Consider the following 24,683-nt stretch of genomic DNA (forward strand, 5'->3'; position numbering starts at 1 on the left):
CTGTCATTATATTAGATATCTCAAGATCCTGCTCTTGAAACTTCCAGACTTCTGAGCTCTGCCTTCTTGATTCCTGAGGCCTGCCTTCCTGCTCAGCCACATCTTAACTTCATTATCTGGACCAGTTCCATTGCCAACTTCAGTATTCAAATTTCACTCCTGCTCACAACACCCATGTCCTCTCTTAGAATCTCCTCTGTCTCTAGTGAACCTTGAGACATATGAGCATTGAGACAACTCGCCAAGCTCGCCCTTTCTGCTTTCTAAGGCTCTCAGTACCCTCCTCCTATCTCAGTTATCCTTATATTCAATAAGGACCCATTGTCCTATTACACAAATCCATGTCCCCATAATCCAGAACCATGTCTTTGTCTGCCAACCATCAACTTTAATCTGACCTCCTAACTACTCTTACTGCTCACAGTCCAAGGTTCTGCACATTACTAGACAACTCTATGAGAGGGCATGATAACTTGTCTTTACTTGACATATTTATAAAGTCTAACTTCAGTGACTACTATTGGTGAGTAGTCCCTTTTTTCTTATATAACAGGGAAAATTTTCTTGTATACATGTCCCCAAATGTTCTAAACTATTTCTACAAACTCCTCTCACAGCAAAGGACCGTTCCTTCCTAACGCTGTTACCCCCCTACCCAACCAACAGTGCAAAGCTCTATATTGAAACCAGCCCTTTCCTCCTTTTCTCCCAGCTCAGAGGAAGAGCATTTCCCCTGGCGCCTATAGGTCTCCTCAGTGCTATAAGAACATTCCTTTGGCTCCCTTTCCCCTGTATGCTACAATGTACTTTCCCATATTCTTCATACTAATACATTTTTCTAAAATTATAGTTCATGCTAGTTGGTTTGTCACTCTTCTGAATTATTTGCACGAGATTTGAATCACACCCTCCCTCAACCCAGAACTATATATTCCCCTGGCTTCCATGTCATTTCCAGCTCTTTATTTACACGTATCTCTAACCATTCTTTTCCTGTTTCTGTCAGCATCTTCTCTTCTGGGCCATAAGTACACATACTACCCACCTCCCCACGGAACTTGGACTTCAGTTGTGTAACCTCAGAAAGTTGGAGTGAGCATTATGTATAAAACACTTAAAAGTGTCCTATTTAGCCTCAAGACGCCAATCAAAGTCACCTCCACAGAAAAATCTTTCTCTGATCTCCCCAGAATGGGTCAGTGAGTCTCCCAGAATGGCTTATAGGTGTCCAGTACAGGTCATATGGTATGGCTCACTCTCTGATAATGGGACCAGACCCAGGGTAGGCTGACGTTTCCTAAAAAATATGGTTACCACCTCTCCCGATATTTCTTCCACAGCTTACCTCTTTGTCAACATGGCCACCAAATTAATCGCTCCTAAATCCCATATTTATCTTTTCATTTTCTATTCAAAAACTTCTAGCAATTATTCTACAGCCTGTAACAAACACCAAAAGCTCTTAGCCCAGCTCTTAAACCCCGCATACGGCCAAAACTACCAATCTTCTACTAATACCTTCTAAGAACTATCTTCCTTATCCTACAAATATATACAGCACTTTCTCCTACCTTGTAGCCTCTACTCAGGCTCATTTATTTGATTGCCACATCTTTGTCCTGTGATTCTTCCCTGGCTAAGGCAAAGCTTCCTATGAGTCAAGGCCACCTTAAAAATATCTTCCTCAAATTGCTCTCCCTTATCCATTTAGCAAAATGATGCCGAACAGTACTGCATTTCTAGCACATCTGGTCCACACTTATGTTTTTTTATATGTCCATATAATCCTCTAACAGGACGGTGAAGTACAGTGAAATCAAAGATGATGTCGTAAAGAACTGTGTAATCTTCACTGTAACTATCAGCATCTTCATCACCAAGTTGTTAATAGATAATTAACATTTATTATGTGCCAAGTGATACTACAAATGCTTTACAACAATTTTGGGGGTATATCAAGCTATTTTTTTCCATATACATATGGGAAGACTCAGTCATAGACAGGGGCATTCAGGAATTTGAACACAATGGGTACAACATTATATTTGCGAATGGATAAATGTACTGCTGATAACCAAGCATTGATACTGTCACAAAAATTAATTCATCAACCAAAAAAAAAAGTGCTTTGCCTATTTTTCCCAGCCCAGCAAATCCATCCAGTCTCCAATACCCAATTCAAATGCGGCCTTTTCAAAAGAGCCTCCTGCTAACACCTTGGCAAAGTTGGTTGCTCCCTCCATGAATTGCCTTTAACATTTGTAATATGTCTTTATTATAATGGTAAGGTTATTTAGGAGTTTGCTCAGTTAGAGTGGGTTTCTCAATGGCAGTTTGTTCACTATTTTTAACTCTCATAAAAATTAACTGGAAAGCAAAATGAATGCTTTCTACTAATTTGCATCTACAAATGAAATAAATAGAAATGGCTTATCTTATTTGCAATATTTGACAATCATACAATTTTTTACTAACATTTAGTACATGCATCAGATTATAAGGTCTGATATGGCTAAGCCTACTTCGGAAGGTCTATTCTTTATTTTATTTTTAACTAAACAAAGCATTATTAAGAAATGAGTCACAGACTTACCAGTCTTCTCCTTTCTTCTTCTACTGTGATGAGTAGTCTTGCAAATTCTTTTAGTGACTGAGCTATTTAGAAGACAAATGTTAAAAAGAAGCATTAATCTTTTTTCATTGCTAATGTCTAACTGCACAGGTATATACATTACAATAAACTACTTATAAATTTGTTTATATTCTATGGGTTTATGTTGTTATAAGCATAACACAGTATACACAACAGAATCTCAATGGCTAACAGCTATAGGTAAGAGAAGTTTGAGTCTTACAAATCGAAGTTAAGCACATATCAAGTATAATATTTTTTTCTTTAAAGACACTAGGGGAATATAGTTTATATACTTAAAATATGACTCACATTAATAAAAAGAAGTACAGTACTGGAATCACTTCTAAACAGAATATTGCAAACAATGAAAAAATTAAATCTTAAGAAGCCATAAATACAGTGCAAAGTCTCCCACTGACTGCCTTCTAGAAGTGTAACAGATTCTGTATTCCTCCCATATCCACAATATTTTAGACCTCTGCTGGTCAGTGCGGTCAAATGACCACTAGCATCAGCATTTTGGGAACTCAGAAAAACAGACTCTCAGGCCCTACCGCGGAATCTGCATTTTAACAAAATCCCCAGGTGACCTGTTTACATTATAAGTTGACCAGCACTGCTTTAGAAAACTATCTGATCCTATATTGCTGTGCCATGGGGAAAGAATCAAGTATTCAGAAACTTTAAAAGAATAAACCAAAAATAAATAAATAGGAGTAGCCTATTCTTTAAAAACGTGCATGGTACCAAACAGCAATTGTGAAAGAGGAATTTATCCACATTCATTTTTGTACCTTATGTTTAATATGAATTATTAACTAAAGTCAGAATGTTTAGTTACAATACTAAAGAAACAAATAAGAGCAATTGGTTTTCATTTCAGCTTTGAGCCTTCCTTTCCATGTCCCTATTCTGTAGGCTCTCCCCATCCCCTTCCCTCACACACAACAATATTGAAAACATTCCGTGAGACCAGTCTAGTAAGTCTGGAATAAAGCCTACAATAAAGACAAGTGAGGAAAACAAATCAAAAGCCACATCAACAGAATTTATTAAGAAAGAGAAAGAATGTTTTCCATTTAAGAATTTTAAACTCTCATCTAGTATTTTATTTCTGTCTTCAGAACTGCTAGGTTTACAGTAAACTAAGCTGGTTTGAAATGCTATCTCTAAATTACTTCACGTTGGGTTTCATTCAGTTACCAAAACAGAAATCAAAGGATTACCTAGGAGACTCAGATTAATCTGATAAACACATTAATGGCCTTAGAATAAAGATAACTTTTTTAAAAGTTAAAAGTTTTAATTTCTTCAAAAATAACCCTATCAATGTTATAACACAACCCAGTTTTGACAATAGTAAGTATATGGATTTTAACTGGAGTGCATAATAACATATTTTTGTACTTTCAGTAAAGAAAGCATTCCATCATCATTCTGGCAGCTAGCTATTGCCACTGAAGATCTCTGTTGGTGAGCCTCAAAATATGTCAATCAATTTTGGGTGATGGAAGGCAATACTAACATAACTACAGAGAAAGGAGCAAAGAGATAAGTCAGTTTGGGATATAGGAACTGAGGCAGCAGGTACTCTTGAAGCTGAGAAAATAAGAGATATAAATAGAAACATCCTCGAAAGTAAAACAAACAACATTAACCCCAGATTTCTAACTCAATGCCTCCCAAACAGGAAGGAAGGAAGGAAGGAAGGAAGGAAGGAAGGAAGGGAGGCCAACCTTACCTGCATCTGCATATTTCCTTTCCTTGGAATCTATTGGATGACAAACTCTAACACAACATGGGAATAAACCAAGAGAAGAGCATACAGAGTCTAGAAATAAGAGATCCAATATAGAAAAGAAGCAAATGGAATCCTCAGGACAACACAGATACATATTCCAGGACAACAGTTACGCAAAAGGTCCAGAGAGGATCTTACTTAGACTGAAGCAATTAGATTAGGGGGTCCAGGAAATGTCTCCCCAGGGAAAAAATAGAACTGGTCAATATCCTGATGTGTCTGAATTTAATAAGAGGATATTTACAGTCTTCTTTTTTTTTTTTCCAGAAAATACAGCCCTGGCTGGCGTAGCTCAGTGGATTGAGCACAGGCTGAGAACCAAAGCATTGCAGGTTCGATTCCCAGTCAGGGCACATGCCTGGGTTGCAGGCCACGGCCCCCAGCAACCGCACATTGTTGTTTCTCTCTCTCTCGCTCTCTCTATCTCTCTATCTCTATCTCTTTCTCCCTCCCTTCCCTCTCTAAAAATAAATAAATAAAATATTTTTTAAAAGTTTGAAAAAAAAAGAAAAAGAAAATACAAAGACAATTATTAACTCCTGGGAAAATAAAGTTATATATAATAATAAAATTAATGAAATAGCTGAACTGTAACATGTACAAAGTCATTGTAATATAAACATTAAATATTGATTTTGCCAAAATTAAGATTTAGCTCTTTTGAGAGAATAAGGGAAAGCAGCATATATGATAGCATGAATTCAAGACACAGTATGATAAGAGTATGCTGTAAAAAGATGATATCTAAAACTGAGAGAAAGATCAAGTAGCAAGATATTTGTGATCTTTAAGGAAATGTACAAAATGGTTAAAAATTCAAAGTGGTCAGAAATTAAGTGGTGGAGAATAGTGAGACAGAAAATGGCTAGTTTGGTTTTTTTAAGCCCTCACCCGAGGATATGTTTATTGATTTTAGAGAGAGAAGAAAGGACGGTGGGAGGGAGAGAAAGGAGAGAGAGAAACATAGAAACACTGATGTGAGAAAGAAACATCCATGGGTTGCCTCCCATATGTGCCCAGGTCTGGGATCAAATCCCAACTGTTTTTTGTTTTTGTTTTGGTGTATAGGACGATGCTCTAACCAATTGGGCAACGTGACCAGGCAAGGGTATTCCTAGAGTTTAAGTTTAATAAAAACCTATAACTTTTTAGGTAAATTAATAAAAATAAAACATGCTATTACTGCTTTTGTTTCCTACTGCCCTAAATTCTAGGAGGGCATAAATCACATATTATTAATTTCCAGAAAGAGTTAAGTAAATATCTAGCACACAGAAGCCTATCAGGTATTTTTGAAATAAATAAAAATATAATCTTGATTTTAGAGTGGCAGGGGTACACTGGAAACTTCCACTTGGTCAACCCGGAAAATGATCACTGGCCCACTCACCGGTGACCTAAAAGTCCCAGGCAGTTCATTGCTATGGTGACTGTCCAAGTCCACAAGCTTCCCCCAGATAGCTACTGCTCTGAGGAAACTATGGAGTTGCCTTAAATCTGACTCTGATTACAAGTAAAGAAAGTCTGTTTGTCATGCTGTTGTACCTCTTTGTCCAAAAATAATAATTCTGAATTCTCCTTTACTTGGTTATCTGGTCTGTTTCCAATATAAATACTATTTATAAACTCAGTACCTAATAGTTGATTATAATAAGAATGTCAAAGGAGAAAAATTTTAACATGCAAAAACAACCACATGTCTGGTTTCTCACAATGTAAAGCACTCTCATTCCAGCTGTTTTCTGAGCCTGCCTCCAATTTAACAAGCTTTGTATCCTCTTTTTCTTTTTTTTTTATTTTTCAGGGAAATGACTTCAAAAAAGATTTTTCTCTTTAAATGTTACAGTGTCAGTTCCATAAAAGTATCTATTTCTTGGCCCAAATGAAGATACACATTTGTCATTTGTTCTATTAAAAAAAAAAAAGGGAACAGTAAATATATCATGAATTAATGCAAGTGGCCTAGTGATTTTTTAAATCCATACCTAATGTTTTCCCCTAATCTTTTTACTTATAATGATGCCAAAAGATTATACAAACAGTTTATTAAGCAGGAGGTAACGTGAAGAAAATAGTATTTAACAATCCTGTGAAGCAGATATAAAGTAATTTAAGGTAGTATCTTTTAAATTGGCTTTTAGGGTTAAGGGCTGAAGGACTGCCAATCCCTTCCCATCCTGCCCCAACCTCGAAGCAGCAGGAACTTCCAACACAAGCTGGCCAGGCCCAAGCTGCCATGTGCACCCCAGGAGCTCTCCACTGATGAGAGGCCAGTAACAGAATCTCTGGTGCAGGGGAACTAGGAATGCCTTAAAGAGACTATTAAAACTGGGGGGAGTCTATTCTCCACCAGACCTTGAGCAGAAAATAGATACAAAATGAGGCCCCCAGCACCCATCACAGTGCCTTATACAAACCAGCTATTGCTTTTGTGACTGCTGGAGTCATTCCATCAAAGACTTTATTTAAGCAAAATCCTAAAACATGTATTACATTCAAATTTCTAATACTGAAATACTTTCTTTTATCAGCAACTATATGTGATATTCCATATTTTATTAATGAATATTAATATTTACATAAATAACTATTTCATTATCTGATTGGGAAGCCCAAACTAATTCGAGTGTAACAGCTGGTCCTGCAGTTACAGGTGGTATGACAGGAGCATGATTTAGTGAGAAAAATATTCTAAAAACAATACTTAATACACAATGGGCTTTCAATAGATGATCATTAAATGAATTAATGAGTTTAACAATACATTTCCACAGTCTATTTGCTCTATTCACTCTTACTCTAATCTTCAAAAATATTACAAAATGAATAGCCAGATAGTTTGGAAAATTATGTTAGCTATCCACATTCTTCCCACCTGCATGAAACTTTCCTGGCTGTATTGAACAATAATCTTTTCCCTTCTTGACCATCTGGATCACGAGATTACTGGAGAACAACCAAAATACAGTTTCACACATTACTGAGGTCAAGAATTTTGCTATAGGCTTTCCTTTTTATCTCTACAATGTGATACTGGAAAACACTTTTAGAACCAAAGAAATCAATTATTCAGGTGTACTTGTGACAGGTCCTGAGAGTATAAATAATCACAGAGCCAACAGTCAGATTATACCTAGAGGGTAAAAACTATGGTGGTGGTTTCTCTATGTACCAACATTGTAAATTCCAAAACATTCCTGAATTGTCTAAAACACCTATTTCCTAACTTAATCTTTTCAGCAGGCTTAAATTTTCCCTATTTTTTTAAAAGTTAGTCTTCACTGTATTTTTTTCCATTACTATTTAGTCTAGCCCTCCCTTCCCTAGCAATCGCAAAGCAACACTGTTGTCCATGTCCATGAGTCCTATTTCCTTTTTGCTTAATCCTTCCTCCCTCTAACCTCCCCGCCACTAGCTGTCATCTGCTCTCCATCTAGGAGTCTGTCTGTTTTCCTTGTTAGTTCAGTTTGTTCATTAGATTCCCCATATGAGTGAAATCATATGGTATCTGTCTTTCTCTGAGTGGCAACTGTAGAAAACCTCTTTAGGGTCTGGAAGTACGAAAAAAAGAAGAAAACAACTCCCCGTTCATTGTGGACCTAACTCCACTACCTTAAGTACTAAGCATTACACCATTAAATGTTTCAACAATTGATCCACTTGGACTTGACAGATTTTACAACTAGAAGAATTAAGAAAGCACATCTTGCATCCAACCAATATCATATCATAATCAAAAACTGATGTGTTAAATATTTCTCCCAGGAGGCCTTCCTCAAACCTAAATAGCATAAATACATAAACAAAGGTACAGATCACAAGTTCACAACATATACAGTGCTATCTCAACACTTTTTTTGCTTTATTAGAGTGAACAAAAGTCACTTTCGATGTTCCGATATGCTGATAAATAGGAGAGAACTGGGTTAGCAGTAGGACTTAAATTTGATTAAATCTCAAAAAAAGCACAAAGACCTATAAAAGATAGTTTAAACCAATGCAATCATATTTTATAAATCCAGATGATGGCCCAGTGGTCACTTTACTTTTCTATATGTATGTGAGATGTAGGCTCTGTCAAGCTCTTTTATAGTATCCTTCTGGCATTGATTCTTCATGAAGAGTAGGAGAGAGGCCAAATACAGGTGTCGGCAAAAGAAGTTTTACAGTTGTGAATATGTGAAACAGAGTTAACTCCTGTATTATTATTTATTAATTACTGTACTATTCATTTGTATTATTTGCCTTCTTATTATTACTGTCATTATTTCATATCCTTACTTATGATTTATCTTCTAGAAAATGATGGCTGGTACTTAAATCTACTTTTGCCCACCCCTGTAATAAAACATCGACACTTAAATAAGAATATGAACCAGGGTAGGTAAATTTGTCATATCCTTCTAGATCTGGCCAGATAGAGAAAAATAAAGGTAGAATCTACATACATAGGAAAGTGACACCCAGCATGATACTACAAAGCATGCAATGACCTAGCAGGTGTCACAGCAGCAGTTTCTGCCTGGAATTCCCAAAGGAAGAGTTTTAATTCTTTGTCTATTTGAAAGATCAAAGAGAGCATACTGACTGCATATTAATTGAAGTATTTGAGGGAAAGTTTTGGTTCGGGAACAACTTAATCCATAAAAAAATCAAGAATTACAATCAGCTTGTGGTATGCCAGAATAATAAGTACTATATCTGCAAAACAGACAAAAGTGATATAAAAACTGACACCAAATCTCCTACCAGCTATTGTGTCTTGGTAACAAATAATACCCCCACTAATAGTCTGTCCACTATGGCTGCAAATGCTGGCATTATTTGGAACCACAAACTCTAGTTATTAATTCCTGAGAACCACAGCAACAAATAAGATTTTTCTACTCTATTTATGAATTCAAGCTCCATAGATGCCCAGTTGCAAAACCAGTAAACTACTTCCTAAACTAACAAGAAAAAAGTCACAGGGCACTGTTGTACTTAGTGGCACTCATCTTTCCAACACTTCAACATCTTTCCAACACTTCAGCCCTTGGAATTCAGAGTTACAAAAAGCACATGAAAATTTAATTATCTTTGACTTAACTAAACGAGAATCTCCACAATGTCCCCTGTGGTTAGTTTTTTTTAAATCACCAAACATAAATCAAAAAGAGATTAACCTTAGTAAATGATTATTTAACCACTATGCTAGAGACTAATACAAAATATTGGATATAAACTGCAATTGAAAAATAAAATTAAAAATTAAAATTAAAAAAATATTCATCTTGTAAACAAGTCCCTGAATACTTGCATTTAAATTCTTCTTCCATAGCCTACCAATGCATCCTTGTGATGGACTGCATTGTATTCAAATAAACTAGGTTTTGGCAAGCTGAAAGAATATATTAGATATTATTTTAGTAGTAAAAAGTTAGTTAGCTGCTGGTCAAAATGGCAGCACAGGTTAAGTTCAGTATTCACATTCTCCCACAACTACATCAAAATTAAACTAAACTACAGAGAAAGACCACCATTCAGAACCACCTGAAATCTAGCTGAAGTTTTACAACTAAGTATATAACTAAGCCACATCCAGACTGGTAGGAGAAGTAGAGATGCAAAATGGGCTGATAAAAATTGGAAGATATATCTTGGCTGCTGAGGTCCCCCTGAGAGGTAAGAGGTCCCAGTCCCACACCAGTCCCCCCAGCCCAGGTTTCCAGTGCCAGGAAGAAAAGACCCCATAAATTCTGGCTGTAAAAACCAGTGGGGGTTGTGGCTAAGTAAGACAGAGCTGGAGTTCCAGGCAGTTCCTTTTAAAAGGCCCACACATAGACTTACTCAGACTCACTTCCTCTCAGTTCCAGTGCTAAGGCAACAGCTCAAAGGGTGCCAGAGACATACCAGGAGAAACTGAATTGCCTGGCATCAGGGCAAGAGCTGAAAGGGCAGCTTTCTCCCAGACAGAAGAACCAAAAGAGGCCATTGTTCCTTTTCTGAGCCTTTGTTCACAGAGCCAGAAGGTGGGCACCATTTCTGAGTCTCCATCAACCTGGTCGTCACTGTTCACCCTGCTCTGGTGAAGAGTGGAACCACCCAAGCTGTTTCCAGCTCCTTTCCCATAAGAATGGGTTATCTTGGTTCATGCTTCATACTTTCCTAAAACCGAACAAGCAGAATCTAGTCTCAATAAGCCCCATACTTCTCACTAAGTAACCCCAGGCCCAGCAATAGTGGCAGCCAGCTTTGGTTCATAGTTTAGCCTCTCCTGGGTCCCTCCAAGCCCAGCACAAGTAACAGCCATCTGCAGATCACTCTGTAGCTCATGCCAGGTGGCAGGTGATCTTGGCCTGCACCTCCTGGGAGGCCCCAGAGCCAGTATACTCAGTGAACAACTTCAGACAACTTTGAGTTACTGAATTCCATACAAGCACCTCCACAAGTGACACCTTCAAAGGGCGAACTTGAGTGTGTTGAAGGGATGATGAAAAAGGTGAAGGGATTAAGAAGTACAAATTGGTTGTTACAGAATAGTCATGGGAATGTAAAGTACAACATAGGGAATATAGTCAGTAATATTCTAATAACTATGAATGGTATCAAATGGGTATGAGACTTATCGGGATGATTATTTAGTAAGTTACATGATGTCAAATCACTGGGGTGAACATCTGAAACTAATATTGTATGTCAACCAAAATTAAAAAATAAATAATGATTAAAGAAAAATTATTTAATTTTATAACACAATTTGCTAATTAAGCATTAAAGAATAAGAAGTACCTGGCCTACAAGTGAAAATAGTCACAAAACGGAACTTTTATGAAGTTGACCAGGTACTCCATGTAGAGTTAGGAACAGCCTCATCTCTTCCTCATCACTTGTCTAATACCATCAATTGTGTCATATTGATGCCAATCCAGACTCTGAATAAGACACACTGACAGAATCCCCACTTTGAAATCCATTGGCTTAATACCAAGCAATTTCTTTCTGCTTTCTCTTATTCCTGTTTATCCCCTAACCACCCTACACAGCCTCTCTGGAGGGGTTATGACCAGCATCTAGAGTTCTTTTTGAATTCCCAATTCCTGTTCCTAGTGCCTCTCTCAATACCTGGATTCTGACACCCATGGGACTCCAGGCCCTAACATGTGCTATACTTTGATCTGGCCTATCAGTGTGGGTCCCAACATTGCTCGGCACTACATATTTGGGCTGAGATTCAGAAATTGTGGTCAAACTGTCAATCTTTCACTGTTGTCTTGTCTAATTGGATACTCAATCTGGTTTATCTTATCCTCACTAGAATAACAACTGGACTGTATGCAAAAGAAGATACCTACTATAAGCCAGGGACTTCACCTGTAAAAGAGAGCTACTGCTGCTTCTGTAGATTGACTAGGATTAACATTAAAATTGAGAATTATGACTCCAAGATGAAAATCACAGTGGATGCCCAGATGTAGTTCTAGACTATATATCTAATGTTTTTCCCTTCATATACTCTCTCTGAACTGAGGAAGGGCCTTTTAGTAATATCTTCTTTGAAACTGCCAAAGTACATGGTAGTTTGAGAGTTCTCATTGTACATACATACACATGTACATATATATACTGGGCTTATATGTATTATATAATATGTGTGTGTATGTATTTCAAATAAGGCCAAATTTCGACAAATGAATACATACAAATACAGAAAGACTGCCTTTCTTTTTTTTTTATTTTAATCATTGTTCAAATACAGTTTTCTCCTTTTTACTCCCAATCCAGTCCCCCCTCCCACCCTCCCCACTTCCCTCCCATTACCACCCTCCCCTTAGTCTATGACCATGTGTCCTTTAAGTTTGTTCCTGTGAACCCTTCCCACTGACCCCTTAAATTCCCTCTTCTCTCCCCTCCGGTCACCATCAGCCTGTCCTCTACTTCAGTGTCTTTGGTTATATTTTGTTTGTTTCTTTGTTTTGTTATTTAGGTTCCTGTTAAAGGTGAGATCATATGGTATTTGTGTTTCACTGCCTGGCTTGTTTTGCTTAGCATAATGTTTTCCAGCTCCATCCATGCTGTTGCAAAGGGTAGGAGCTCCTTCTTTCTTTCTGCTGCATAGAATTCCATTGTGTAAATGTACCATAGTTTTTTGGATCCATTCATTTACTGATGGGCATCTTGGTTGCTTCCAGCATCTAGCTATTGTAAATTGTGCTGCTATGAACATTGGGATGCATAGGTTCTTTTGAATTGGTGTTTTAGTATTCTTAGGACAGAGTCCCAGCAGTGGAATTGCAGGGTCAAAAGGCAGCTCCAATTTTTAGTTTTCTGAGGAAGTTCCATACTGCTTTCCATAGTGGTTGTACCAGTCTGCAGTCCCACCAGCAGTGCACTAGGGTCCCCTTTTCTCCACAACCTCTCCAACATTTGTTGTTTGTTGCTTTGTTTATGATGGCCATTCTGTCTGGTGTGAAGTGGTATCTCATTGTGGTTTTAATTTGCATCTCTCTGATAGCTAGCGATATTGAACATCGTTTCATGTGTCTTTGGATTTTCTGTATGTCCTCCTTGGAGAAGTGTCTGTTCAAATCCTTTGCCCACTTTTTTAATTGGATTCCTTGTCTTCTTAGAGTGCAGTCGTGTAAGTTCTCTATATATTTTGGAGATTAAACCCTTGTCTGAGGTGTCATTGGCAAATATGTTTTCCCATACAGTTGGTTCTCTTTTAATTTTGGTACTGTTTTCTTTAGCTGTGCAGAAGCTTTTAATTTTGATGAGGTCCCATTTGTTTATTCTTTCCTTTATGTCCCTTGCTCTAGGGGACACGTCAGTAAAAAAGTTTCTTCGTGAAATATCTGAGATTTTCCTGCCTACGTTCTCCTCTAGGACTTTAATGGTGTCACATTTTATATTTAAGGAAAGACTGCCTTTCAATTTCACACAACTTGAAAACTTGATTCCAGCTGGTCTCTCCCCAGATTTCATCATTCTATTGCATTATTTCAAATAAATTTTGTCTAAATTCTAGCAAAGATCTTTTACTATGAGGTTTTTTGTTAATTGGAGAAGAGAAGGTCAGTGGATGGATGTTCAGAGGTTTTGAAAAAGAGAAGTGGATATTAGACACAGAAGCGGATATTGAAATTTCAGGAGAGTGGTGGCAGGATGGGTGCAGAAGAAGAGTACGAATGAATGCTTCATACTCCTTTGCAGAATTTGAAGGAGTGCTGGGAAGTTGCTTCCTATGACATTTTATGTTAAGGCAATAAGTACTGTGCAAAAAATAGTCTGCAAGTCACATATATGAGGTATGTCCAGAAAAAGCTCAACCATCATTAATGTAAAGAGGATGGTTTGTGTGACCTAGATATAACCCGGCAGCCAAGGAGAGTGGAGTGAAATGCACATGTGTGAACAATGATGACTTCACTGTACTAGTCAGTGGGGGAGGTAGATGCCCCTGAGTGAGCATGTGTACTGTGTGGCCAACATGTTCAAAGTGACTGAGTAAAAAATATGCATCAAATTTTGCATTAAGCTTGAACATTTCCCCACAGAAGCTATTCGGATGATTCAGAAGGCCACAGCTATGGACAACTGGGGATTGGCAGCTTTATCAAGACAACACACCCACTCATGCATTACATCTTGTGCAGAGTGTTTTGGTAAAACATCGAATCACCCAGGTGATTTAGCCCCCCTACAGCCAAAATTTGGTGCCCTGCAACTTTTGTGTTTTCTCGAAACTAAAATCACCTTCAAAAGGAAAAAGATTTCAGACTGTCAATGATTCAAGAAAATATGATGAGGGTGCTGATGACAATTGGGAGAACTGTGTGAGGTTCCAAGGTGTCTACTTTGAAGTGGACTAAGGCAACATTGTCCTATGTGCAATGTTTCTTGTATCTTCTTCAATAAATGGCTCTATTTTTCATGTTATATGGCTGGATACTTTCTGGACATACCTCATATGTATTTTCAAAGCACATGTGTTAAAAATAAACTGCTTTTCTACTGTTGCCTTTAGTTTTTTGTTTTGTTTTAGTGACTTTTGACCTGTTGCCCAAAGCCAAAACAACCCCCAATTCAGAAACCATTTTCCCAAGGTGTAGACCACTCACACATCAAGCGCATCTACTGAAAGGTAGATATGAGACATTACATATACTATCTCATTTAATATTCACAGAATGATATGAGGTACTGAAGTAGGTGTTACTTTCATTCTGAAGATGAAAAAAGGAGGATCAATCAGCTGGAGTAGCTTGCCCCATAATCTCACAACTAGTAAGTGGAGAAGCAGGTATTTAATTCTGATTATTTCACATCAAAGTCTATTTTGTTCCAGCAAACCATTATTGTGGTGGAGTGGGGTTGGCGGTGATCATCAGGTGTGTTGCCAGCCTGCTACCCTGCTACATTACAGGCAGCCCGTGTCAGAGCTGTTTGTGCTCAAAGGGCAATCAGGTACCAAGCACGCTGCCTCAGAGTTAACAACCAGTAATCTATTTGCTGACAAATAAGCACTCACACCAAGTTGGCCCCACTCCCCATTCTCACTACCATCAGGAACTGACTTTCCAGCACTCCTTCACATTCCACAAAGACTGAAGCACCCGTTCATACTCCTCTGCACCCAATCCTCCTGCCACCACTCTCCTGAAACTTCAACATCCGCTTCCGTGCCCAACATCCAGCTTCTCTTTTCCACAACCTCTTACTCTGCAATGACCTTCTCCTCTGCGATTTCACACACCCACAAGGACACCAAGAGTTCAAGCTATCTAACCCCTTGGCCTCTGCTTTTTGGCAATCCTTTCATTCAACTCTAGTTTACTCCTAATCTTATTTCCCACAGTGACTATCTAACAAAGAATTTTCTCATTTCTCAAGAACCCAGCCCCAAACCTCCCCTTGTTGTACCAGATGGCCTAGCCTTCTGATTCTCAGAGAAAAGTTCAGGACCCTCTTTCTGGTCAACACTATCTTTATTCATTCTCTTCAAACTTGCCTGTCTCAGCAAAGGAGCCCTCCTCCTCTTGCAAGCTAACAACTTGCGTGAAGTTTCTAATCTCATCCTTTCCCATCTTTGGCTACATTTTTCTTTTTCTCTCCCTCTCATTCCTACCATCACTTTTCTTTTCTATCAAGGTATTTCCCCTTCCCCTAGGTCTACAAATTTGCTGGGTATACTCCTTCCCTCATAAAGAAGGAACAGCAGGAAGACATGGGTGGCAGAAGATTTACTGTATACCTGCAGCACTGTGCACAGCTCCTTAATCCTCACAATACCCCACTGAGAGGTTAAAGTCAAACACTCAGGTCTTGTCTCACCATTCTCAGATTAGCTCAGCTGAAATTTATACCCTTTCCCACCACGTCAGGCATAGTGCCACAACTCCACCTCACTATTCTGAATTTAACAAATCCAATGACCTCCTGGGAATTTCTACCAGGGACATTCTCTGTATCTTGAAACTTAACATGTGTCAGATCTTAACTCCTAATTCCACTTCAGTACTCTGGGCACATATAAACTGGCAAATGGGCCCATAATGCCATGTTCCTATTAACTTATCCTTCCTTCCTTGCTTCCACTCACTAAATAATGGATTTCTCTCCTCTAACCTTCTGTATCTATGTAAAGCTATCGCTTCATCTCTGTTGTACTATTATAGCGACCTAGTTGTTGGTTTCCCAACTTCTATGACTCTAACTCATTATATGTACTAATGGTCAAAATTTTAAAAGGGCACCTTTGCTCTGGCCAGTGGCTCAGTTGGTTGGAGCATCACACCTTATACCAAAATGTTAGGGGTTTGACCCCCGGTCAGGGCATGTACCTAGATTATACATTCAAATCCCTGTGGGGGTACATACAGGAGGCAACCAATTAATGTCACTCTCTCACATCAATGTTCGTTTCTCTCTTTCTTTGTCTCTCTCTCTCTCAAACAATAAACATATCCTCAGGATTAAAAGATAAATTTAAAAGGTCGCCTTCGATTATGTTATTATCCAACTCAAAAACCTTGAATCAGTAAATAAAATCAAAACTCTATATTGCAAGTAACCTGGGACCTCCATAATGAGGCCATAGGTATCTTTCCAAGTATCTTTGCCTGAGATGCTACTATTTCCAATCTCTAACTTGGCACTTTGAAACTACTAGACATTCCTATAGCTTCCCATTCCCATGCCATTCCTTTATCTACATACATTTCCTAAGCATGTCTATCTAACCATTAGGACCCAGCACGAAAACCCCCTCTATTGAGCATCACCTGATATCCCAATCAGAAGGCCCTTCTCTGGCTTTGGTGTTCTCACAGCATTTTTGTTCTTACTGTAGCTAAAGCACTCAGCATATTAGCCCTTAGTATTATAGTGATTACATCATAAAGCTATTTTTTTTTACTCCCTTGTATTTTATAAGCCTAATAAGGACAGAAGAAAATTTTATTTGTGTTCACATGTTCTAAAACCCCATAAGGTTCTTTGCAGTCAGAAGATATTCATTACTGGTAGAAAATTCTACAGAACCCAAAGTCTGTATCAGCATGAACTAAGCCACACCTTGTATGTGACTTTAATTCAAAAAGCTGAGCTTTTCATCTCTGGGCAGTTTGTTCGGAATCCACCTTGTCTGATTATCAGGGTACGAATCCATTTGTTCTGCATAAACCAAAACCTTTTTGCAGGCTGTTAAGGACAATGTGGCAATAAATGACCAGATTTCCCTACAAACATGTTGCTACTACAGTTTTAATGGCTCAGTTGGCAAAACACTGGACATCAGGGAACTAGGATCAAAAAGAAAATCACATCCAGAAAAGACTTTTTCCCTATTTTTGTACACTCCCCACTTGTGCCCATCTCAGGATAAACCACAAGTATATTGTTTAGAGTAGTGGTTTCCCACAAGCTGCATCAGATACCAATAATCTCCATAAAATTGAAGGCTCCTTGAGTCTCAACCGAGAGGCTTCTACCTTAGTTCAGGTCTGATGGTGGGGCCCAGGAATCAAATGTTTAAGGTTCCCCGTACTTGATTCTCATGGTAGGCAGTTTGGCAAGGGGGTGGTGGAGGGATGCATGCTTTGTGTAAGGAATTAAGAATTCAAACTACATTTAAATAGAAAACTATGTATTTTAAGGAAATTTGTAAGAATCATCTCTGCTTCCTTGCTGGAAACTCATCTGTAATTTTAATGGCAGAAGTAGTAGTACTCTTCAGCCTTGTGGTTATGGAGAAAATAATATACTGAGTCCCAAAAATCAAGCATGACCCAAACGTTTTTCTCTCCACAGCCCTTGAATCATGACTCAACAACTACCCAAATTTTATCTATAACAGAGAAATTAATTGGAATTGGTCTTATTTCCCCCAGACACATATTCCTAGATAACTATCCAAGACAAGCTTCTCTTCCTCTTTTTTGGGCCTATTATTCAACTATTGTTTCCTTCTAACTTTTCGCTCTATATTCTGGCCTCCTCACCCGCAAGTCTCTCTTCATTGCTCATATGCTAGTCTTTGCCTTTTGCCAACAATTTTTCCATTAATCCCTGGGTGTCCATGTCCTGCCTCCTAACTCACTTATTGCAGACAGTTTCCAGCACTATTGCATTTCTGATCCAAACATTTTATGTCAAAATTGAAACTGTACTTTGATTATTTCATTCACATTTAGAAATGTTCTCTCTTGGTTCATAAATGATTTGGCGATGAAGGCAATCTTTAACTCACTCTGAACTGGCAGGGATTTCCATACTATAATTCATCACATACACTGATGCCAGAATAAACCTCCTAAAGGGCAACTTTAATCAAAAGCTCAAGCGTCTCCTGAGAGCATGCAAATTAAATTTCAGACTACATGGCAATGTGTGCTTCTGCTCTCAGTCTCAACCTTTGTACTCCAGCGGAAATGATATTGTGTCTTAGTTTTCTTCAATATTGCACATGTCTAAACAATGAATGTTCAAGTGCACGGTCAGACTAGCTATGCCCGAGCAAGGGAAGAAGTACAATGTTTTGGAGCAAAAGAATGCAGAGGTCAAATACAGACTAGAGATATGCTTCAATATTCTAAAGCTTCAGAAAAAGAAAAAAATAATCTAGTGTGGTTACAGCCAGCAGGCCTCAGAAATATTGGCTACCTTTATGCCTTTATACCTAACGTTTTCAATACAGAAATAGGGTCAGTCTTTATAATGTAAACTTGACATGATCATGTGAATTTGATTGATCACACAGGGAACAAAGGATAAATCAAGGTTCAGTTTATAAGCTGTCTGCAGTAATATCACTATATTAAAATTTGATATATTAAAATTTAAATCAGTATTTTTAAAAAATACTGAAAAAGTTTTTTTGAAATCTCCCTTCTTTTGTATCTCCACAAACACTCATACAATCTAACTTAATATATAACGACCTTAAGTATTTTATCATCTTATTCCTCAAATAAATGCAAACCCATTTGGGTGGAGATGTTTTTCTGTTTTGCACACTGATGTGTCAGCACCCAAAACAAAGTCTGATAAATCACAGGTGCCTGATAGGGCTTTATTGAACAAATGAACAAGTAAACTCAAAGTTCATGATCTAGGAGTCAGGTGAACAAGGTTCTCCTACTGGTGTGACTTTAGAAAATTGTTTCACCTGGGTCTAAGGCAAAATGACAGGTCCCATGTTCTCCAAAGTCTGTACTCATAAGACACTAAGCTTGGGATTCTAAGAAACCTGGACAATATTTCTGAGGTAGAAGTAGTACTTTCTAATAATTAAAAAGAAACAAAACAAAAACCAATAACCCGAGGAACTCCTCATCCCCACATGTGCATGAAGTATGAGAATTATCCTAGAAGAAATGCAGCCCCCAGATAGAAATACATAAACTCCACACCAACTGTGAAAACAGCTGAAAACAACTGTAACATGATACCATCTTCAAAAGCCGTTTTCAAAGCAGAGACAGAATTTACATTATATTCAACATTGGTGGACAAACTCCACTGGGCAAACTAGTAAATTACCAACAAAGTGCAAACTATGCACCTAACACCACAGGCCACTACTTAACCTTTCTGGTGCCTGATGTTTATAAACAGGCAGTAAAGCATGCTTCTGTTATTACACCAAAAGTTATGATAAAAACGCCATCAAGAGCATGTCATGTTCAGGCTGGAAATTACAGGCCAACCATAAGATTCTAATTTTTCTAAAACCATTCTATTCATACATAAAATCAAAAGCGATGTACTCTGTGGTTCTGTAACTGCACTTAAAAACAAACAAACAAAAACCCACAGGTGTCCATATATAGTCAGACTGTGGCATTATAAAGTCAGGATACCCATGCACCATTTTCTCCTGAGCACAAACCCAAGGAAATGGCCAAGAAAAACCTTGAGAGAACCACATCTGGCACAGCCTTCTTAAGTCTTCTATCAGACAGTCAGACTAACCTTTTCAAAATGCAAATACTATGTCACTTCTCTGATTAATGCCCTGCAATGTCTTCTCACTGCCTTTAGGTTTAAACTCCCCATCCCTAACAGGGCCTATTAGGTCTGTCTACCTGCCCATAACCTTCACACATGCCATTTTCCCCTTGGCTATCTCCTTTCCTCCTCGCAGCCTTCATTCATCCCTTCCCTAAATCTGAAATGTTCCCCTACTCCCCCCTCACCAGCCACTTCTCCATGACTGATTTAAACATCCGTTCCTTGCAGTGGCTTTCCCTCATCTTCCCACTCATTCACCTAGGCCTGATCTATCTTGAAAATTTATGTACTGTAAGATGGTTGTTGTTGTTTTTTTAATATAAAGGTTTGCTAGGTTTTGCAGGGGGACTATTTATGCAGCAAATACTTACTAAGCCTCTGCTACAAATAAAGCTCTACAGTATTATGCAGGAATAGAAATGGGAGAAAAACTTTCTAACCTCAAAGAGCATAAAATTTGCGGAAGGAGATATGAAACTGAGTTCTCTGTGAAAAAGACTAAACTATGTTTCTGTTTGTTTACCAGAACAAATCACAAAGGAAATAAATGGGTTTCGGGAGATTACTGTATATTAATAAATTAAGACATTTTTTTCCTCTGAGACATGTGGCTAGAGGCATAAGTTTCTTATTGCTTTTTACAGCCTGAAATGAAAAAAGCTAAGCTGTTGAATTTTAAATTAAATCAAGTTAAGGTCTTTAAAACACAGAGCTCATATAATGAAAACATCTCGTAAGTGGCATGTTTTTTAGAGAAGAACTCCACCTGAAATGTGCATCTTTCCCAGCTGTTCCCATCCATAATTATGGGTGGTTTCTGTGTGGGTGCAAAAATAAGGATGGTTAAAAAAATGGAAAACAATAAGTCAATTGTCCAACTGAGAATCATTAAAAAGTAAAATATGCTTCCTCAACCGAGTTCAAAAGAAAATGTTATTTGTATAAACAACTTAGGCATTTGGGAAGGTTCCACTTTAAGAGGACTTCCTGATTTATATAACCACATTTAAGTGGGTTGTAATGAGGGTCTGTAATAACTGATGAATGTTCTTTTGATTCAGCAAATGAAAATGTAATATGTTTCCTCAAATTTAATAAAAATCACAGATCTCTTTTAGAAGACATCGGTTGAGGTTGGTAATGGTATTGTCTCTGGTTTGCAAACTTTTCAAAGAAATGCCCAAGAAAAGCTCCCTGGCCACACTCCAGCTGATGCATCACAATAGCATTAGGTAATTAGTAGTAGTAATCCGTATGGATGAGTATTTATAGCTCATAACTAAATTCTGAAGAAAGTCTTTACAAAAGCACTTAATGTCATAGCTTAGCAGTTGACAGTTGAATTTTATTATTTTAAGTCAAATAGGTTCTTTTTTAGCTAAATTCATTCGACCTTTTCAATGTATTTCCTTCATTTATAAATATAACAGTTTTGTTTTGTTTTTAAACCTGAAACACAGGTTACTGTCTCTCAGAGTTTTTATACTGTATAAGGATCCCTTCGAAACACACAAAGCAAACTGCCATACCTCCCATCCTAGACTATATTCCTAATTTATTACTTGGCAAACTGATCAAGCAACATCTTTCCATTAGACCTAACAGATGCATGCTCAAAGTGAATGCATGTATTTGGCATACAATTTATGCATTTTCCCACATTAATTTCTCTAACAAGGAAAATGAAGGCAACGTTTCTGACTCCTCCCTTAAAAAATATCTTCTACCTCACACCCTCTGGGCAAGCATCAGTGATCACTCCCAGGCGTCTGTCAATGTACCAAGATGGTTTCAGACTAATCCAGCTTAGTCACTGGACCACTGCACTACTGCACACCCAGCCTCGGAGAGGTGATCAGATGACAATTATCTGCACCTGGGCAAAGCTCTGCTCACTTGGGAACAAACAATAAAGTCCTATGACTTGAAACGTGACTACTTTAAATTTCTCTCCTGTGGGTCTCATCTTTCAACATATTCTCCTAAAGAGAGAAGAGAAAAGAATCCAAAATGTAGGGCACATTCCACACAACACATTAGTCAAAACTGGATTAGGTTCCACTTACTATTTATCCATCTTACAATTTGTACATAGACTTCCACATAAAAGTGTTTGGGTTTTTTTTTTTTAGGATGTAACATGTTCTTCATTTTAAGAATCATTAGGCACCAGATCATCAGTATTGCTGTGTCTGAAGATCTGCATTCAAACAGAGTAAATATCTGAACCGGAATACATTAGTTATGCCAAAAACATCTTGGCAATTATTACAAAATATATTGGATTTGAATTACCTAATTGATGGCCTCATTTCTCCACTCAGTGTTGGGAACCATAACCTTAGCTGACAAGTGGCTGTGTGTTGTCTGTCACTACCACAGGAATTTTCTGTTTAGGTGTGTCTGAAGGAATGAAGTCCCCACCTAAAATATTTACTAGCAAACTGACTCTCCTACTTGGTAAATGTTTAATCTCCTGAGGGCAAGGTTCACATTGCCCAAGACTTTCATGAGCATTAGCACAGGCCACCACGCAAGCTGTTTATGCACAACTGCAACTGGACTTTCCAATGGTTTCCAAAATTACGTAGAATGAACAAGCATTGCCTTTTATCAATGACTAATATTTTTATTGGCACTAGTTCAGCGTGACTAACAATATTTAATTTTTTTTAAATCTAGACTTCTTTTAAGACTGGTTAAAAGTGATTTCAAATTATAGGCACTAAATACAGAAACAAAACAGTAACTTGCATACCCCAACTTTGGTGTGGACATACATTCTGAAGTAATACACTAAGATTTACAGATTTTATTACCCTTTACTCTCATGAGCTAAATTAACCTAGCAGATTCACAGGAATATCTTTGAGCTTGTACTTGTTTAATGAACCAGGGTAACCTGTTTTCAAAGGAATAGTATTTTAGTTTTTGTGGAGAAAGCCTTTTATTTCTTACTAGTTAGGTTTTAAGACTAGACACTGCCTCACTTGGGTTCACATGATTTCCATGCATGTACATGTACCAGGACTGATACAGTGAATATTGTCTTTTTGCATATTAGTATGCAATTATAGTTGATACATTTTGTACCTAGTCTACCCATATACTTACCTGAGGAGGAGTGAATCTTATACTAGTTTATATTCCCTCCTCTACACCACAAATTTCCAAACTCCAAGTGTCCAGCTACTCAACTCCTCACTTACTCCTAACTCAATGTCTTTACTCACTTCAAAATTGAAGCAGTACAAAGAGTGGGCAGTTAGAACAGCTGTGTGAAGTTAAGTGGGATGGCCTCATAAGCTGCTTCCCACCAGGCCAGCACAGCAGTGGGCAGATAAAAGGGAGCCATCAAAAGCTCACCTGCAGCTCATTCATCCTTAGAAAAGGGAGGTGCAGTGACCTCTTGCTGCTCTTGAATGGAAAGAAGGATGCTAAAAGGAGAGTGTCCGATGCTGCCCTGCTTGGGACTTCAATTCTGGAAACAACTAACCTGCCCTCTGAGGCACAGGAATTCCCCACTGTGTCCCAGACCACCATTCCCATTTTGCTTCCTTCCAAGCCAGCAATGTGTCACTGATACCAAAACAAGAACACAAAAAAGCCAGCAGGCACAAGGCCAAAAGGTGGGTGCAGAGGGGGACAGCTGAAGAGCGGGGCCAATTTACAGGCCAGACACAGGCCTACGAGTCTAAGAGATTCCTGGAATAGCTTCCACTAGTTACGTAATTATATTGATACAGAAACAGCTCCTTCTTTTCCTTATTTTGCTCAAGATCTGTTTTCCACCCTATCCCACTGTATGCACACTGAAAGTAGACACCTTACTCATTTTCCTACTGCCCTCCCAGCCACGCCCACCATCATAACTTACAGAAAATCTGCAAATGTCTTGATTTTATGATTATTTTGCACCGACATTGCTCACTTATAAAAGATGAGCTTTTCTGGTAAGTCATCACTTTTAGTGGTTACATCTTTGGTTATGTCTCAAGACTACTCTGGAGGAGACTGTTGTGGCTATTACGCAAAGCTAAGAGTCACAGCTGTCTCTACTTCATTCCTCTTTTACTGACTCAGAGGAATAAAGAAGCTAAAAGTGGAGCTTCAACAAGCTATTTTAAAGATAACTGACACTAAAAAAGTATAATGAAAATAAATAAAGACAATTGACATTTTGTACCTTCCCATACAGAACTGAACGTGACAAGGGCGGGAAAGAGCAAGGCGGGAAAGGGCAGTTCCTGCTGTCCACCCATGCCGGCCTTACCCAACAGTCTCAGAGATGCATTTGTGGATGCCCACCCTCGGTGCAACAGCTTGCCATATCCTCACGTGAGCGCTGCGTGTTAGGAATGATTATTGAAAGTCTAGTATTTCTTTATTACATACCATGTTACTTGTAACTTTAGACTGAACATGGAGGCTCAGTAAAAGCATTCAAAGGTTAGATGGTGAGGATGTGGAAACATATCTATATTTTTACATTAGTTGTTTAGAAATGACTTATGTTTATAAATATTTTTACTCTAAGTTAGGTTTTCCTAACAAAGCATTGGTGTTTAAGCCAGATTCCCTGTAATAGGCGCTAGCTGAAATAAGTCTCCTGATATAAAAGCAGCAAACAAGATGACACCTACCCCTGCACAGCATTCACCTTGACCTAACTCCTCAAAGCCCTCTAAGCATTATCATTTAATTTAATGTTCATCCATCTAATAAGCCTTTTCCTACTGATCAGTTCACACCTTG

The 24,683-nt window shown here is 38.2% G+C and overlaps 1 protein-coding gene across 1 annotated transcript in view; it reads right to left on the reverse strand.

Moving 5' to 3' along the window:
• The window catches only part of ARHGAP42 (Rho GTPase activating protein 42), a 252,753-nt gene that overhangs the window by 159,531 nt on the left and 68,539 nt on the right, over positions 1-24,683 (reverse strand). The window contains exon 3 of the mRNA XM_045817966.1: positions 2,594-2,655. Coding sequence (XP_045673922.1) covers positions 2,594-2,655 — 62 coding nt within the window. The remainder of the gene's footprint in view (positions 1-2,593; positions 2,656-24,683) is intronic.

The sequence above is a fragment of the Phyllostomus hastatus genome, unplaced genomic scaffold, assembly GCF_019186645.2.
Source record: "Phyllostomus hastatus isolate PE091 unplaced genomic scaffold, TTU_PhHast_1.1 phas_scaffold_317, whole genome shotgun sequence".
Taxonomy (NCBI): Eukaryota; Metazoa; Chordata; class Mammalia; order Chiroptera; family Phyllostomidae; genus Phyllostomus; species Phyllostomus hastatus.